At 36.6% G+C, this 19,855-nt stretch overlaps 1 protein-coding gene and 1 long non-coding RNA gene across 3 annotated transcripts in view; both read left to right on the top strand.

Moving 5' to 3' along the window:
• Positions 1 to 17,515, top strand: part of LOC107065735 (homeobox protein abdominal-A homolog) — a 28,195-nt gene extending 10,680 nt beyond the window's left edge. Inside the window, exon 3 of one of the 2 annotated variants that reach the window (XM_015319683.2) lies at positions 16,861 to 17,515. In XM_015319683.2, coding sequence (XP_015175169.1) covers positions 16,861 to 17,261 — 401 coding nt within the window. In that variant the 3' untranslated portion in view covers positions 17,262 to 17,515. Of the gene's footprint in view, positions 1 to 16,836 lie in introns of both variants that reach the window. The other variant, XM_089173461.1, reaches the window with a different exon arrangement.
• The window catches only part of LOC149032231 (uncharacterized), a 145,883-nt gene that overhangs the window by 67,370 nt on the left and 58,658 nt on the right, over positions 1 to 19,855 (top strand). The window lies entirely within an intron of this gene.

Raw genomic sequence — 19,855 nt, 5'->3', positions numbered from 1 at the left:
ATTCCACAATCTGATTTATTAAACGCTTCTTTCTTGAATTTCTACGAAAAATTTGTATTCGAATACATTATATAGTTCTCTCTCTCTCCTCTCTCTCTCTCTCTCTGTATCTCTAAATGTTAATTAATATCGAATGGCTACTTTCATCTTTTTTTAAAATCTCGCTTGTGAAATTCAAATTAGAAGATCTGACCGTTAGTTTCGGTTGTTCGTTAAGGAAAGAAAAAAAAAGAATATAAAGTCAAATTGTACAGGAAGAAGTCAGATTTCTAAAACATATAACGAGTATCTACCCTTTCCACTTACTCATGACGATTCGGACCATTCGCGTTTCCGGCTCGCGTTTGGCCCCTTTTAGCTAAAAGTTTCTCTTTCCCGTAACAAACATCTCGTTTCGGTGAGAGTTTTCAACAGATATCGTAGTCCTCCGGTCGGTTGTCGTTGCTGGCGTCAAACTTCTCTTCATCTCTATGCCGAAACTTTAGTTTACCGTAGTGTTTAAGAGAAAAATCGCCTTTTCTCCGTAGCGGAAGTTCGTCGTAGTAGAGTAGAGAATATCTAACCCTTGTCCCTCTACGCCCTTTCACTCACACTCTCTTTTCTTTTTTTTTCCTTTCTCTTTCTATCTTTCTCTCTCTCTCTCTCTCTCTCTCTTTGTTCTTTTACCTCGTTCGTATTCGTCCAACGACGAATTCCAAAGAAAACTTTCTTAATGCAAAATGAAGACGATGCTCCTTTACATTTTATCTTGATAACCTATCCCCATCTATACCGTTGGGATAAAAGGATTAAAGCTGGAGTATTTTTCGACTAGATTGTTCTAACAATCTTCGGACTTTTCTTCATTATACTAACCTCGGGCGAAACTAATACTAAATGTAAAAGAGAAAGAGACGCGTTTTTCAACGCAACATCAGCGAGTGCAGTAAATCGGACTTCCTTGAACCGTTTCTACATCTTGTCATTCTCTCTCACTCTCTCTCTCATAGATTTCAAGTTCATCGACGGCATTTCAAAGGGAAACGAGCACACTGGATGGTCGTTAAAATCGAACGATACGATGATGCGCCGAGCGGTGTCGGTTACACGCTCGATAAAGTTTTACGACGAGGACAGAACGATAGCGAGAAACGCCTGACGACTGACGAAGATCCGCGATTTCACGAATTTTCGAACCTTAGAGATTCCTTATGTATTACCAACATTTTTATTTTTTTGGTTATCTATATAACAATCAAATTTAAAAATTAATTAAAAACATCTACAAAACGATTAATTAAATTTACTCAAATATTCTTTTTCCAAGACCAATTCTTTCTCTGTAAAGTTTAATGAAACTATTAAGAGCAAAATTGGTTAGATTATTATTTAAAAATGAAATATTTTTTATGTACAGGATTTATTATTTTTTCAATATTTACTGAATAATATAAATAATGAAACACACACGATTTTCTACAGAGTAAAGAATTCACATTTTTAGCCTTCTTATTGTTAGACGAACTAAATGTATGTATATACTTACATGCTATCAAATTTCGAGATAATAATTCGACCTTTGAAATGTTTATCTATACTCTTTCTTTCCTTCTCTTTTTCTCTGCCAGCGTGTCATTCATAGACCTATAAGAAGAGAAGAAATAAAACATTCGTTAGAAATCATATGACGAAGAATCTCAATTCAAAAGTAAACATTTGTTTATCTCGTCGAGTAACAAAAGATATAATACTCTCTCGGACCTTGAGAGGTACCCTTGAATTCCTTTAATAATATCGATAACGTTACAGCGATTATCTATCGTTGCAAAATTAAACAAAATCAGAATGGAATGATAATTAACCATTATTATTATTCCACGAAGTTTTATTTTATTTTATTTTCACGATTCTTCTATACTCGCAATCAGTAATATCCACATAAATGCATATGAAAGCATGCAATGGGGATGGAAGTTAGTTCTGACAATGAGAGACTATTTAATAATAAAAGAGGATAGAGAAAAGATAAAATTTTTCCTGTTGACCGAGGAGAGACAAAAGAACGTGTTACAGAAGCTTAGTGCTGACATACGGAACGATGTTGACTTTGCTGAAAAAGGGTAAGAAAAGGCTGCCGGCACCTCGAGCATTGCTTGCTCGAAGGCACTCGGTTTGAATCGTGGCCACGTTCGACTGAAACTCAACTCGCGCGATTATTCTCTTTCTCTCTCTTTCTGCTATCCTCTATATGACTGTGTTACTCTACGTCTCTACGACATTGTGGCACGGCACTGTAGTGGAGAACGACCCCCTGGCGAGCACTATCGTAACAAATGTGGCCGTTTGCATAACACGACGACGAGCAATTCGGGCAGGTTTGACGGTGCGCGATATAGACCTTTAGCCATAGCATGTAAAGAGAAAGCAAGCGAGAGAGAAAAAGAGAAAGAGAGAGAGAGAGAGAGAGAGAGAGGTCAGAGTTAAAAGGGAAGAGAATAGAGAGAAAGAGAGATAGAGAGAGATGAGGGCGGGTCGTGGTCGAGGTACAAGAAGAGGGTTCGAAGGTAGATAGTAGGGTGGTTCGTTCTCCCAGAGGGCTTCTGTATAATCTATGCTCCAAGATAGCCAATACCGAATAGGGAGCTGCATACTTCCATCTCTTGCTCTCTTTGTCTCTATAGTTCTCTTTCTCTTTCTCTTCTCGTACAAGCCAGCCGCATTTCGAATTGGTTGGAACAAAGTGTGCGCTTGACGTTTACCGAACTTTCCTTTCTATTCGCAGCTTCGATTTCATTGCCGACTCTTCGTTTTAACCGTTCAACGGTGGGAAAGGTTCATCGATACCTCGAGATCTGGGAATAGAAAGATACCAATGATCGAGAATACAGATCGTATCTTTGTTTCGAGAGTAATGAGATAGATAACTTAATGATCTAACTTTTAAAGAGTTAAATGTTTAGAGAACTCGCTAATTAGTCATTCGAACGATTTATGTCTATGTTTATTGCGAATAAAGCGTATTGGGTTTCATGTAAGAGCTTACAGTTCGCTTTCAAAGTATATTTATACTTCGTATCGCATTCTACGCTTAGATCAGCATTGCGTATTGTACAGTGACGTCTTTATCCGCATTCGGTAATGACATTTTATGGATCATAGCTCGATTCTCTTTCTCTCTCTCTCTCTCTCTTTCTTCTTTCAACTCGTATTTCTATTGCCATCTTCGACGTTTTTCTATTATATTCTATATCTCCTTATTACAACACTTTACAAGGACATCTTGCAATTAACCCGCATCAAATGTAACTCCAATTACCGACGGCCCGCATTGTCCTTTCAGTGTGCATTGTTATCCTACTAGTGAAAAGGGTTAATTTCTTGATATATTCGTTATCTTTTTGACAAATTCTTTACCATCCTGTCTATCGCAATTTCACCAACATGTAAATAATAGAAGAAAAACACACAATGAAACTTATTGTTCGATTATGCAAAAACACTGGTAGCTGCGTTTCTTCGAATTAAAGAAAATAAAGGCACGGTAAATATAATAGAAAAGAATTATAGAGCTAACTCTAGTCAGAAGGAAAGGGTCACGTAAGTCCATTGAACGAAATCTAAAAGTACGATACGAGGCTACTTCGAAGCGACGAACCGTTTTACAAGATATTGACCCTTCTACAAGGTCTATAACGAAGGAGTCGTAAGGGAACAAATTTAACGAATTATTTCGATGTCGAGAAAGTGGTCTGATCGAGAAGAACATTGCTATCCTTTTTTTTATCTACTTTCTTATATCTTTTTGAGTTTATTTTCTCATTTAATACGATCGTTAAACTTGATATATAATGAACAAAAAAAAACTAATTCTTTTTCTATTTCGAAGAAAAGAACGAATAATACTGTCAGTCTATTATCACAATTCAGTTATTTATAACTATTTTAAATTTTTAAAATAAATTCACACTATCTGCTTACGTTCTCGTTACTTTGTCTTTCTTTTATTCGATGGAGGAAAAAAAATCGGTTGGATCGAAGCAAAGAAACGATCTTCAATGTCTACACCAAATCCGAGATGGCAAGAAAGAAGGAGTAACACTGAGAGGAACGTATATACGCATATACATATAGTTGGCGAGCGATCTGGTCTGAATATCAGGCAGGTACGTTGCTGTGCTCTTTCACGGTATACCCCTGATACAGCTTATCACGACTTTTATCCCTCGATAAAAACTAAAGGCCCCATTTCCAGCTTTTGTACTGCCCGCGGCTCTACTGGAAGGTATTGCGCCTTCTTCTCCCGCGTACACCTCTACGTACCTACGTGCATAGCCAACCGGTAGCTTCCTTTTCTCTCTCTCTCTTTCTCTCTTTGTACATATACATATATAGTATATAGAAAGAAAGAGAGAGAAAAGAGAGAAAAAGAAAGAGATACATTTTCTAGTTGTGCACAGCAAATACGATAGCTGGCAAGGTTCTACGTAGACTACGTGGGCTCGTGTCTCGCGAAGGAGAAAAACATGGAAACGTTCCGATGGTATGTACGACGAGCCTCGGTTTATTCGTGTTAGAGTCCGTTGTACGGAGTTGATCCTATATCCCTCAACTGTAACGCTCGGTAGTAGTAGTGATTGTAGTGGTGGTGGTGGTTGCCGGGTGATCGAGGACATTGGTGGGGGGTGCCAAGTCATAACGACGAGGTCGGGAGGATGGTGGAATCGTTACCGGAGCCTGCGAACGAGAGCGCATGTGCGCTCTATTCCCTTTCTGCTGAGCGCGTTGCATCCAAGGGAGCAGCCATGAAGGAACGAGGATGTGGAGTTCGGAGGGCTTGCTTGCTTGCTAGCTGGCTGGCTTGCTGGCTGGCTTTCTGGCTGGATAGCTGGCTGGCTGGCTGGCTGACTGGTTCAAAGGTGGGGATAGAGCCCGTGGGAGTTCTTCTATCTTACTGCTTTTATTATATGTGTGTTTGCTTAACGACTCTTCCTTCTTGGTGCATGGACCGTGTAGTCAGCTAGTTGCTCCATGACCGCCCGTAGATCGCCCTTTTACGAGATGCCTTTGAATCTTAGTTTCTTGACGATTTGATAATGATACATAGTCAATTCATTGTAGAATGCAAACCTTTACTTTGATTATTCCTTCATTAACAATACTCTTATTCGTTCAATCGTAATTTCCGATCAATTTTTTACACTTATAATACAATTGATTATTTTATTTATTACTAATTGTAAGTATCATCGAAAGTTCAGTAAAATCATTTAATTACAATATTATAGAGAGTTAAAAATTATATTTATATTTTCTTATTTTTTCCCAAAGAAATTCTTTGAATAATTTTTTGTGGTAATAAGAGAGCCGAAAATCTACAAACTTTCTGTATCGAGTTACTGGAATTAATCAGTGTCTGGAATACGACCACAAAAGATAAGATTATGATCTCACGAAAACATTCATTTATATATACTGTATCCCCCTTGGAAATAAATAGTGTTTCTTCGTGTGATACGCGAGTTTCATGGAAACGCAAAATTATCAGGGATTATTTTTCGTTGGCACTGTCTCTCTCTTTCTCTCTCCTCATCTCTCGGAGTTTATTTATATGATACGAAGGTTTTAAACATGTTGTGGTCGCCTTGAACTCAACAGAGATATTATAAGCCATCAGGCAGAATGAACTTAGTAGACCTTGCATTATTGTTTAAATGTGCTTAAATAACGTGTCGAGGGAGAAGGGAGGTAACACGATACGGTGGACCGTCTAAACTAGGCTACTAGACTATTAGAATAGCAAGAGGATAGCCCTCGTTTATCTTTTTCAAACGTCCCACAAATATAATATTGTCTCTCAGCAAATTTACATAACGTATCGAAAATTCTCCTAAATTTTCAATAATTCGGTTAAATTATAGAGACAATATTTTTTGTATTTTCTTTTTTTTATTTTATTGCAACACTTATTCAGAAACCATTTACCTTCTCTTTCCATTAGATTTACAGTTATTGTTTCTGACGTTAAGTATCGCGTAAACGCGTAGAATAATATGTTATGCGAAAGAACACGGGAAGTTCTTAGATAGCCGAAGGCACGTTTGCAGAGATCTCAATCACATTGTTCAACGATATAAGACGATACTATCATGATTGTCACGATTTGATGGAGCGGTAGTGGCTTGGCCAATATGTACATTCTTACCGAGGGTTCGCCATATATTATGTATATGCCTAACTATATGGCTTTGTGCATATATGTGAATTTGAAACACGTAGGGAAGAAAAAAGAATGCATTACAAACACATTTCAGGCACTTCCATGGTGCAGGTTAAACATCTCTGAGTTGTAAAGTCCATTGACGCAACATCTTGAGTCGTCCGAGCTCTTACTTGCTGGTGTTCTTAAAAGAGGGTGAAAAGCAAGAGAAAAGAAGAGAAAAGAGGAGGGAAAAAGAGATAGAGAGAGAGAAAGAGAGAGAAGGGAAGAGAAAGAGATTAAAAGGAGAAAGGGTGCGTAACACGTTCTAATATCGTAAAACCGCAACGTGCTCCGATTAAACATTATCTCGGGAGTCCAATGTTTCTCACTAGAAAGATAGATACATCCCAACGATATAAGTTCTCAACCGGATAAAATCTTATCCCAGTTCAATGATTTCTTTCAATAACCGACTCCTAGCAATTTTCACGAGAGCCAAACGGAACCGCAATATCAACTTAAAGCAACCATTCAAGTTGACAATTCTCTCGCTAACTCGAAGCATTCGATAGAGATGGCCGATAAAATAGGAACGTTAACAGATAACGATGTTCCTAAGGCGCATTCGATTCGCTTAAATGCGCGTATCATTTAAATAAGATATTCTAACGAGGTAGAATCTTGTTAGCAACTAATGAGTAATAATCTTCTTGATTCTGCGTATTCTCCATGAGACGTCACATGCTACTTCACGGATAAGTATTTTTCGGAAGCTATAGTCGCTATCGTAGTCTTACGTCGGATGTTCTAAATTGCAGGAGCACGACTTTTATTAGCGGAAAGAGATACCATGGCATTTGCATGTAATGGTGACGCAGTGGGTGGGAGTGAGGACGAGGGTGGTTGGCAACGATGGAAAATATGAGGGTCGAAAGGGACATCGAAGAGGGGATCGAAGGTGGTTCGTAATTAGACTCTTAAAGGTTCTATAGGGAGCTTGCGTTCCCATCCGTTGTATTGTAAAGGAGAAGGGAGAATTTTTCGAAGGGTGCCTTTCGTTTTGCAAATACGGAACAGCCGCCTCCATCTTCAACATTTTCGATGTAGGGTGACGTTACCTACATGTCGTTCTTTATTATAAAATGAAAATTTAATTTGGTAGCGTAGCATCATCCCCTTCACGATGGAATCGTGAGACGAGATTACATGTATTTTAGTACTGGCAGAGCGCCATACTGGGAGGTACTTACTTTATTTTTGAAAATCGCCCCCGCGGCTATAGCCACTCGACTCTCGACATTTCTTTTTAGACATTGGCGTAATTAGCGCGCCGTTGGGGTCTTTGATATTTCATAAAGGTTTGCACCTTCAAAATTCAGTTAGTGAGAATATTTAATATCCTTATGAGCCAACAAACATGAACAATCATTAAAGATGGAAAGAAAAAGGTATAACGTGCTAGCAACGATGGCGGTCTGCCATAATCGAGAAGATATTTTTCGTTTGGAGAAACAATATCATCGCTACTATCTTTCTCTTTCTTCCTTTTCTTTTCTTTTCTTTTTCTCTTGCTTGACCCATCCGGTGTACTCTTATAAATTTCACCGGCAGCTTTACAATTTTGTGGAAGATTAGAGCCACCATTCAGAGAAATAACTACACGTTCAGTCGACGAACACAAATACACCTACACGTATATAAAAGAGAGGACGCCATAGCCAACATCTGGGCGAGATCCGATCCTCCTGCGTGCGCGCGGACGCACCTCGAAAACAAGCAGGACGCTTGTGTTTCGTAGGTGTAAGGTGTGTGCGTAGTGTGTATGGCAGATACACGGCAGATAATGGGAGGTGCCCTTATGGATGGCGTTTGGGTTCCACCGGGAACAATGGAGCCTACTCTCCTCCCTCTCCATCCATCCTTGTCGGAATCCTTTATTACTAGTCGCTATATATATACTTATACACGAACAGAATACCCTCATATATATTGTATATGCATGTGTGCGCATGTATATGCATATACCTATATATCTATACATATATCTGTAGTATATATCTGGGGTCGGAAACGTACCTGTACACCCCACGCGAGAGCATGGAACGAGCTGTCCAACCAATCAGGATTTAAGTCTATTGCGAAACGTGATGAACCGCTGCAGCTAAACGTATGTATATACGCACACTAAACTGTATGCATGGCCGTGCGTGTGCACCTGTTTCATTTAATCGCAAAGGACAGAAACGATTAACAGTCGAGGCAGGATAAATCGATTTTAATTTTCCTACTAGCCAACTAGTTAGGCTACTAATAAGTTCTTTTCTTTTCTACTTCTACCTTCTTCTTCTTCTTCTTCGTGTCAATCGTCATTAGAACGGTTTATGGCACGTTACTTTTTTTTACGTCTACTTAGGTAGATATTTAAAAAGTTTACGATTATTCTCTCTATTAAGAAATGATTTCTTTTCACTTTACGATCATTATTGATTAAAGTTTCATTAGTGTCTCAATCAAGAAATTCATGGAACGTTTCGTATAAATATTGTAATTCTACAAACGACGAAGACAAATGGTGTCCAGTTTTTGTAATACTTTTTCTTTCTTCCACCCACTAACATAACAGATAGTTCTCTCCGTCTTTGTCCATTCGTGGTGTCCTCGCTGTTGGAGTCTCGCTGATATTCATTCGTAAATATTTCAAAACGGCTTAATTTCGCGATGCACCGGTCGAATAAAATCTCCAGTCGGTGAAAAATGTTGAGAGTTTGGTCAAGAAGAGAAAAAGAGTGTGTGGAGTAAGAAAGAGAGAAAGAGTGAAAGAGTGGGAGGTTAAAGGAAAGGAAATAAAGAAAAAAGAGAAAAGGAAACTGCATCCTCGATCGTCATCCATGAACTCTCTTTTTTTTTTTCTTTTGCTTCTTCTTCTTCTTCTTCTTCTTGTGATAAGAAGTGGGAGAGAATATTCGTATTACTCGTTTCACTAACATTGGCTTCCTTTTCTTTCACTTCTTTTCTTTCTTGTGTATGTATAATACCAATATATTTTATAAATAAATATGCGGGTGTGTTTTTATATAAGAAAAAAATATTTTTGACTATAACTCTTAAGTTAGGTTCGCATAGATGATTTATGAGACTAATCCTTATACTTTTCTAATCCCAGTGCGTCCAGGTTCGTTCGATTCATAACAAAATCGCATTAATGCAAAAAGGTAGCGAATCAAATTATCTGTTTCCAATGTAGAAAATTTCTGAGACCTCCTGCTTGAAAATAAGCTTACCGATTTTTATCGTAAAATTAATGTGAGTATTAAGTATTCCGGCAAAAAACACTGGTATGAGGAATAAAGAGAAATTAATATTCAAACGATTAAGATGATGTCTCGCGAATCGAATGGAATTTTTCCATCCGTATAGCTAATTACTTACGTTTCCCACCTCACGTCTTTTAATCATTTGTTTATTAGTCTGGTTACCCCTTGTAATTATTTTTTAACGAGATGTCGACGAGCACGCATCCTTCCTTGGCGCGAAACACGCGTTCGGTTTAATAAACGTAACTTTAATTAATCGCTTCAAGGAAAATGTAAATTCGTAGAGAGAGTAATTATTATTAATTACCGTATTAAACATAAATTTAACCGTGCTTATTATTTTCTCCTACTTTGTGATGAAAATTTATTAACGAGAAACGAATATAAGTAAACAATAAATTGACTTAAAACAGATTTATTATTCATTTTCAATCGATTTTTCCGTCAATAGAAAAATATTTCTTTCAATATTCTAGAATCAAACGACGAAAATGTTCTCGATATTATCGAACCTAAGTTATTTAATGATAATTTTATCCCCTTTGTGGGTAATTATCGTAACCAGTATACACTAAAGGAGTTGCGATTAAATCTACTCGACTAATTTGAATAAGATGCTTCAACGCTATAATTACGCTAAAGTAAACGCTTAGTTAAGTAATTTTACATCGAAATCGTGTTCCGAAGAATCAAGTGGAGCGGGCAAACTCCTCAAGGTTGCTGTTTAATATCTTTCCTTCTCCCTCTTTCTCTCTTTCTCTTTGTATTAGATAAGTATGACATATTTTGTTTTTCCTAAGATCCAAGTTTGGTCCGCATAAAATACATCGCTTTACGAACCTGTAATGGAGATAATTAGAAAATACTACACCTACGGAAATTCGAGATTCCGTAAATAGATACCTGGTGTGTCGATCCGTAGTCTCTTCAACGAGTTTATTTCATAGAATTCCTCTATTTGGCGTCTGGAAAAAGAAAAGAAACGTAAAAAATTATTACAGCTTTGCGTTATAGCGTGTGCTACTCAAAATCATGTAGACGTAACAGAACACACACACACGTATTATTCATTTGTATCTAAGTTATATATTGACGTTTGTGTGTGAAATGTATTACGCTAGGCGCTAGCACGCAGCCGTATAAATCTTCCTTATAGCGAGATAGGATTACGCGTTTGGTACTAACTGTATGTTTTGTAGCTCTTTGCGTACGTATGGACAGCAGCCATTGACGCTCTAGCGCCGTCTGGTAGCTCTCAAGTTGCACGTAATATATATTTACGTAGCATCATGTATAAATTATGTATGTATGTACGACTCACGACACTTGGGACAACGCCTGGTAACGAACGTTACCATTCCTTTTGATCATCTTTTGTTGGATGGAACGAGCCACCCAACTTTAATGATCATAGAAGAAAGTATCAAGTCATGTCAATCTCGGTTTATAAACATCTTCTTTAGATCATGCCTATTATTTTATTTGTACGAACTATACGACATTGATTAAGTCATATCTGTTTAAAAATTCAATCGTAATCGATCGATGTCTTATATATTACTAAAAATGAGATGTGTAAAATTGATATATAAACAACAACTAGTTTTTTAAAGAGATTCGTGACATCAGACAATTCAATTACTCTCGAGAAATAACAAAGAACGCTTTGTGTGTTGAAATCGCGTTATTGTTTTTAACCACGTTTCTCCACCCATAGAAAAACCGAAATCGCGAAAGAGACGAGTACCAGGCACGTGGTTGACATTTAATCGCTTCTTCAGATTTACGACAACCTAGCACTACTGTTGGTTTAGTAGAATGCTCCCGCGCACACACGTATATATGAATATTATACATAGATGCTCATGAAGAGTCTACCTATCCCTTTCTCTGTCTCTTATAAGTATTTACCTTACTTACTCTTATAGCCGTAGCTATTCCGGCTGGCTCGAAACAAACGACTGTCCAGTCTACTCGACCAACTGCCACTTATCCCTGTTTCCTCTACGAATTCCCCTACTCAACTTTAATACTAGCAAAATATCACAAATTTATTTCTAGGAATGTCACTTATCTGTAAAATGTAAGTGCAAAGATATAATAAGATTAACCGATTGAAAATTGTTACTGTTCTTACTGTTAAATTTATATCGATCTAAATTACCTTTTTTTGCATCACTGACGTATATTCAATAAACTTTGATACACTGATGTAAGAAAATATATCTAAAATTTGTAATGTGTAATGTTACTGTAATTTAAAGAAAAAAAAAAGGAAAAAATAATATATACGCAAAATCTAAAAGCGTTGTATGTTTTCCAATTCGTTGCAATTGAAATTTATCTAAATCCATAAAACGAAATTATAAATTTGATAATAAGCAACGAGTTATTATTATTTATTTCTTAATAGTGCAACATTCTCGATAAAATAGAAATAATATTAAAACTGACTAATAATAGATCTTTAAATAATAATAAATTTCAAATATTTATAAAAAATATATATTTCGACGTTCAGCGATCGATGTATACATTTGTGAGAGAGATGAGAACACGATGGTCGAACTGACGCTGACGTTAACCATCGAGAAAGCGATTTATCGGCACTCCGTTTATCAGGCGTAGGGTGGCTCAGAAAATCGATGCTACGTAGCTAAGTAACTGGAACGCGAAGACGGCATAGGGGGTGTGTCCTCGAGGGAGAACGCGCAACCCTACGTCTTTTCTCCTGCCTGTCGGTGTAGAAAAAAAATTATCCTTTAATATCCCTCTACTACTTATTATTTCTTTCTCCAAAAAATAATATACATATATATATATATATATATATATATAGGTACATCTTTTTCTTCTATCAAAAAATGATATCAATTCTATAAATTAATTTGAACAAAAGAAAATTTCACAATGAAAAATCAAATAAAATGAATTAATCTCGATAAGCAAATCGCAGCTAGTTGATCGTTTCAAAATGAAAATTAAAAAATGTCTCTTTGAATAATACGAAAAAAATATCTAATGGTCTTTGAAACGAGAGAAAAAGAGAGAAAGAGAAAGAGAGAGATAGAAATAATGGAATGCGAGTGGTCGAGGAGGGTGGCAAAGCGGTCGAACAAACTTCCTCAATATCCTCGTCTACTCCGCGAGAGCGTGCATGCCGCGTGTGGCGAGCGAAGCAGATATTAAACTTAATATACGGCCGCAATTAGGCGCAGGCCTTCGCCCTCCGCAGTTACACGCTCTCCTTCTCTTATACTCGTTCGGTTTCTCCTTGTGCGTTTTGTGTTTACCACTGCGCAAGTGCTGCTTCATTCGGTGTGCGTGTTCGCACAAATGCACGGCAAATCGCGTCACCCTTATACACAATCACATATACACAATCACATATACGCATATACGCATAAATATCATATATATGTATGTAATGTGTATATATACACACATACACATCTATAACATATATGTAGTTAAACCTTCTACACATTTAATGTTATTTCTCTTTGTCTTAAATCATTCGATCGAATGTCAAGCTAATTAGTCGCGAGAACGTCCTCAGTAGTGGTGCTTAATTGGATCGACGTTTTGAGAGTCGCATGATAGTGATGAAAGTCTTTTCGATCCGATGAAGAAAAAATTACCCGAGAAGAATTTGAACGTCTGATCGTTAACAAGTCTTCGGAGCAGCAGCACGGCACTTTATTATTAGGAGGGAAGACAATAATACGCGAAGACTTTTATTTATGTCGCGGCCGATAAGGAATGAGAAAGAAACTAGAGAAACAAGAAAAAATAAAAGAAATGAAAAACCATGTCGATCGGTGTACGATAATTAACGAACCTTGACCAATCAAGCCGTAACGATACAACGCTCGTTAACGTCGCCCGGATCTTCATTACTATAAACGAATATATAAATAAAAAAACATTTTTGAAAGATAGAAAGAGAAAGGCTATACCGTTCGATGACCGAGCTTTTCTCTATTTTTTTTTTTTCGAATATTTTATCAATTAACTCACGATTCAAGTCGTCTCGGGCGTCGTTTTTCGAAGCTAATGATTCCTGCTTGTATCTGCTTTGTTTCTCTATATCAAATCACTGAAAGTACTACGCAAAACGAATACATATGAATTATGGCAATAAACGACTCGGATCGAGTTTCAAAATTGATCGTTGTTCATGAATGGATTTAATTATGCGAATATTTTTCTCTTCTGATTTTTTAAATCTTTATAAAAAAAGTAAATTGTTTTATAATTATTTGTTAAAAAATGTCATTTTAAGCTCATTGGAATATAATTTAATAAATAACTAATCTATCCAATAAAATATAATTTTAAAAAGAAAAATCGACATATTTCAAAAGAATTAGTCTTTTTATCTCATATAAATGCTTGATATTTAATGCTTGTGGCGGCACTTCGTCGATGGCCGCCAACGGATATTTATGGTGAATGAAATGGCCGCAATCAGGTTCACCGGTTTTCGTAGACCGACGAGAACTCTGGACTGGAAAGGAAGAAGAAGAAGAAGAATATAAGAAGTGAGAGTGAGAAAGAAAGAAAAGGTTGAAAGAGAGAGACAAAGAGAGAGTGAAAGATAGAGACAGATAAACAGACAGAGAAAGAGAATAAGGGATAGAAGAAGAGAGGAAGGGATGGAGGAAGGGAAAGCTGCAACGAAGGGTTTTCGAGCTCTGCCTTGACTTGCCCCTGCGTGATGTGCCGCCAACAGGATGGAATGGTTCCCCTTCGGTTGCCAAGGTAACGTATGGCGCACCCTTCGAGTTTCGACTACCACCTCGTGGTGCTGCAGCGCTCCGTTTTTATGCTTCGTGTGTTTATGTGTGCGTAGGTGTATAAGTGTGTGTATGTCGAGACCGTGCGCACATTCCCCTCGAAAAAACACATACCGACACACGCGTCAGGGTGTGTGCTAGTCTACACGTATAGACACATATACACCATACATGTATATGCACACACATGTACTCTGTCTCTTTCTCCCTTATTCTCTTTTGCTCTTCGTGGACCACATTGCTGTGAACGGCCATGCTGAATTCAATATCAGCATTCTCTGCATTCTCTCGGAATTTTCTCCTTGGCACTGAACGATATGTGCTTGATGGTTTAACCTGCATCAAGATCCGCGTTCGGTTCTCACCATCGAATGCTTCCTCGCCGAGAGGAAGGATCCATCGAAGGTACCGAGGGAACTCCGAGAATTCACCTTTTCCCGAGTAGTATCGAGTTTACTTTTCTTTTTAAAATAACGGTCGCTTGTGAAAACTACGATTTTGTCTTTTTCTTTTCCTTCCTCTTTTGCAAATCTTTCACGAATCCGTAGTTTGATTTTGCATGACATTTTGAAAGCTATGCTATAGCGATTTTTATAATACCTAAATATTATACTATACTTTGAGATACGCGGTACCACTAGTTAGTTAAATTTTTTTATGTTATATTTAACATAATCGATTCAAATGTTACGATATCAATTTGATATAAATTGATTATTATTCGTGTTTTTAAATGTGTGTATTATAATGATATTATCTATGTAATCAATTCTCAGTGTTCATAAATCACCGAAGGCGTTTAGAATAAATGCCTAACGATATCGTTTTATATTATTATCAGATTTCGTGCAATAAAATCTTCCCCTTGATTTATTAGCCATTCTTTATATTGTACGTGCGAAGAAACGTAAGTAGACTTACAAATTAATTGGCTTTTATCGAAGATGCATCTTTTAAAAGCGTGTTTGTAATACGAGGAATGCCAAGAGAAGGAATAAAGGTTTATTATTTAAAATGTTGGATTTAAATGACGTGTTTTGACCGACGCATATGTTCTAACGTTTCTTGCTTTGAAAATCCAGCATATTTTGTTCGAAAGTGCCTTGAGAAGTTAAGATTACGAGAAAATATTTTCTGTCTGTATGATACGTTCTTATCTTCTATCGTTGTGATATGCATTATAGTTGATCTCCAAAAAAATTGAATCGATCTTTGAAAAATAGAAAAAAATAAAGAGAAAAAAAGAGGGGGAAATAGTAAAATGAAATAATAAACAATACTTGTCACGGCAGGAAGAATTTGTCAGTCTGGTTGACTTATCCGTTCAATAGCAACTCTAGTTGTCGCTACTCAAATATTCCATTATCGTTGAAAATTTATAAGTCCATTAAAAAGAGAATTCACGTTGCGTTCATTCCACCTTAGTAAAAATTTACGATATCTCGCATTTTCACACCGATGTCATGTGATACTTGAATGCTTATTTCGAATTGTGTGTGATTCGAATACTGATCGATATGATAATTGGTGTGGCTATTCTTCTCTTCCTGCGATTACCTCAATCGATTGTTTATTTATGACTGCATTATGAGAGTATATTAAGATAAGTATGCGGAAAAAGGAGAAATAAGCCTACTTTGCTATCTGTTGTAATACAATTAATTAGAATTATTGTATATTCCTTCATTTTTCGTTAGCTAAAATAATAAAAAAATATTTTTTTTTTTGGACACCTAAATCCTAACAGCAAGATTCAAGGACGTTCACAGTTTGAAATTTTTTAGGGAAAGATACTTTCAGGTGAGTCGTAGGCATCAGGTATACCGAATTACGCGCTTGAATTTCGATAACCATTCAAACACCATAAAAAACTTCGAATCGTTTTGTTCGGCAAGACTGCGTTTACGGCCTTGACTTTCTCCAGGAAAGTCAGATTACGTAAAAAACGGACATCTTTTATAAAAGGGTTCTTTTTTTCAACTTCCTCTACGACAATGAAAAAAAAGGAGTCAGACTTTCTTTTTTTTTTCTTTTTTAGGCTTCTTTTACAGTTTTTTAGCTATATTCTTTCAACCCCTGCAATACAGGCAGGCACCACTCAGAGATAACATTTTTTTTCTTTTTCTTTTTTTGTTTCTCTCATATGAAGAGAAAGTTATGAAGGAGAGAGTTAAGATTTGTGACTGACATCCGAATGACGATAGTGATGATGATGGCGGTGGTGGAGATGGTCAGTCAAGAAAGAAAAGAGTCAAACTTTCCAGATGTGAGATACGCGGGGAGATCCATGAGATTTTTCGTGCAACTCGTTTATGGCGATCTTCGTTCTGTAACTTCTTGTTTAAAGATAAGTTGAGTCGACTTGGCGTAACGTACCACAGAACATTTTTTTACGATTGCAATTTTGGAAAAAGAATAAGAAAAAGAAAAACAAAACAATAAAGAGAGAAAATGAAATGGCGGAAATAGGAGCGAATAGAATATAAATAAAATCAAATGCGGAATAAATGGAATGATTCGAGAACATATATAAAAAAAATTAAAGACGACCGTTCTTATTATTTTCCAGGTCCAAATGGTTGTCCGAGGCGTCGAGGAAGACAAACGTACACGCGATTTCAAACGTTGGAATTGGAAAAGGAGTTTCATTACAACCATTACCTAACGCGACGGCGGCGAATAGAAATCGCGCATGCCCTATGCCTGACGGAACGGCAGATCAAGATCTGGTTCCAGAATCGCAGAATGAAGCTGAAGAAGGAGATGAGGGCGGTTAAGGAGATCAACGAGCAGGTGAGACGAGAACGAGAGGAACAAGACATGATGAAGAAACAGCAGGCTGAGAAACAGGCGAAGATGCAGCAGGAACAACAAAATGCAGCACTTCAGCATCAGCAACAACATCATGTAAGCGGTCTGGACAAGTCGCAGAGCGATCTACTGAAGGCGGTTAGTAAGGTGCCGACATAGGAGACCTTGCTGAACCGACTCTCTTTCTTTAAAGGAAGAAACTAGAGACTGAAGCGACCTGGACGGATACGCCTACGAAAACAAGCGGACGGCTGGTAAGCGGACGGCTTCTTCCTCGCCTTCCTCCTCTCAACCCCACCTTAATAACCTCCTCCCATTCCTCCTTACTTCTCCTGCAGTTCGTTAAGAGGAAGGAACAATGCAGGAAGGAAATAAGAAGGAAGCTTGACAAAGGATCCACAAGACATCGAGAGAGACCGTACCACAAAAAGAAGAAAGGATTTACCCTAGTCTGATATGGCCTTCGACCATCCCCATCCCTCCTTTATTATTCCTCATTTAGATATATATTCTTATTATTTTTTCTCTCTTTATCATCATCTTCCTCTTCCATCTCCCTAACGAGGAAAGGCATCGAGGTAGACGTTACGCTAACATAGTAGAAATACATAACGAAAACCGCATCGAAGTCTCGATTCTAATGTACTTATTTACTTACTCGATGACCGGCCACTCTACAAGCTTCCCTCCGCAAATAAGGACAATGGGATATCGGCTGGTCTTTGACTGATTCCTAGAACATATAACGTGTATTTGTTAAATCGGCGAGCGTGATCGACGTAAAGGAAAGATAGAGATGGCCTTCCTCAAGACTATGAAGATATGTGACACGGACTCCCAAACAAAACCAACTCTTGGCGGAGACGCGACAAAGAAAGTGGTGGGGGATTAGGGAGTGATATAAGAACGATCAAGAAGCTAGGAGAGAGAGAGAGAGAGAGAGAGAGAGAGAGATAGACTAATGATTTTAACTCGAAAAGAACGATTAAGCTTTGACCTTCCGTATATTAAACAGAGCATACGAAACTGCCATCGGAAGTCATCCGAACGCTCATTTTCAACGTGCTCTATGTTTATACTTGACTAAATGCTTAAAGGGTAAATACGATATTACGATGTTTCTCTATTCCATGTCTCACTCTCTCGTGGCTCTTCGGATTAATCACATGAAGGAAGTCGGAGCAACGAACGTAGCGTTTGCGAAAATTTTGGACAGCTCGTTGACGTTTCTCTACTTCCGGTATTCGTTAGGTATTATTATTATTATTACTATCATTATTAATTATTATTATCATTATTATTATTAATTATTATCATTATTATTATTATTATTATTATTATTATTATTATTATTATTATTATTATTATTATTATTTTTTGCGTCTTTCAAAATGATTTAATCGTTTGTTGCTTCTCACAAAATAACTCGATCATCCGCGATAAATTCTCGCTATTGTTTATTTCGGAGTTGGCTTTAGCAAATCGATATTTATGGTTTTTTTATGCACTTTTCTTTCTTTTCTTTTTTCTCAATAACGGGACTAAGAAAAAAAGAGGAGAAAATAAAATACCTATAAAGAATAAACACGAACGGGACGACGACGACGTCGAAGACGACGCGGCGGAAGGAATGCGACAGACGACTTGGCAGCTACTAGTGACGTTAATATTATTATTAATATTATTATTACTATTATTATTACTATTATTATTATTTCATTATTATTATTATTATTATTATTATTATTATTTCATGATTATTATTATTATTATTATTATTATTATTATTATTATTATTATATTTTATTATTATTATATATTATTATTATTTTAATTTTTATCATTAATATCATTATTAATTATTAATATTATTAATATTATTATTGTTGTGCCGTTTATGATATTGTTTTTCGACGTAGACAAAGTGTCTCTTCGAAAAATGTTTATTTTTTTACGAGCACCGAATTTAAGGTCGTTAAATTGTCGATAGAAATTGTTAAATTTCATCTTATTTTTCTTTTATTCGAGTTATCATGCGTTAGAAATGTTACAGGGCTCTTCGAACTGTCGTTCGTTAAAAGCCAAGAGATCTTTATTTTAGTTACGCGACTAATATGCGTTTAGAGATTTTTATTGAATGGAAATAACAAGAAGAACCGGTAATTCTTGCCACATCTCGCGAAAAAATATCGATATATAAGTGTGAGATATTAGATGAAGAATAATTTCCGAGAAGCTGGGTGCTATTTTTTTTCTTTTTATTCAGAGTTTAGTTCTTTTTTAAAAAAAAATTTTTATTCTTTTATTTTTTTATTTACAAATTTTTATTCCTGTATTATATATTTTATTTTTAATTTTTACTTAAACAATGAAGAAATGTGGAGAGTTAATATGAAAAATTTTTCTATTTGTTCGAATGGGTCGGTCGGTGCAATTATATTTGGCTTGTTGCTACTCTTTTCGCGTTCCTTCTCTTTTCCAATTTTCTACTTCATATTTTTCGCAAAAACGATACGAACGTGAAACTGTTGATTGAAATAAAAATAAATAAATAAAGAAAAGAAATGAATAAAATAAGAAGAAAGCGCGCAAATGCATCGCATAAATAAAATAAAAATATGCGGAGCATGCACGTAAGAATTAATTCTCACCGGACGAGTATCTCACTCTTAGTACATTAAATACGTAATTTGGTGTCAGGGTAGACCTTTTCCATAGATATAGAAATCCCGTTGTTGGTATTACATACTTAA

The sequence above is a fragment of the Polistes dominula genome, unplaced genomic scaffold (genome assembly GCF_049000335.1).
Source record: "Polistes dominula isolate Pdom_NZ unplaced genomic scaffold, Pdom_raw_medaka contig_33, whole genome shotgun sequence".
In the NCBI taxonomy this organism is placed as follows: domain Eukaryota; kingdom Metazoa; phylum Arthropoda; class Insecta; order Hymenoptera; family Vespidae; genus Polistes; species Polistes dominula.
This window is presented reverse-complemented; position numbering and strand designations above follow the sequence as displayed.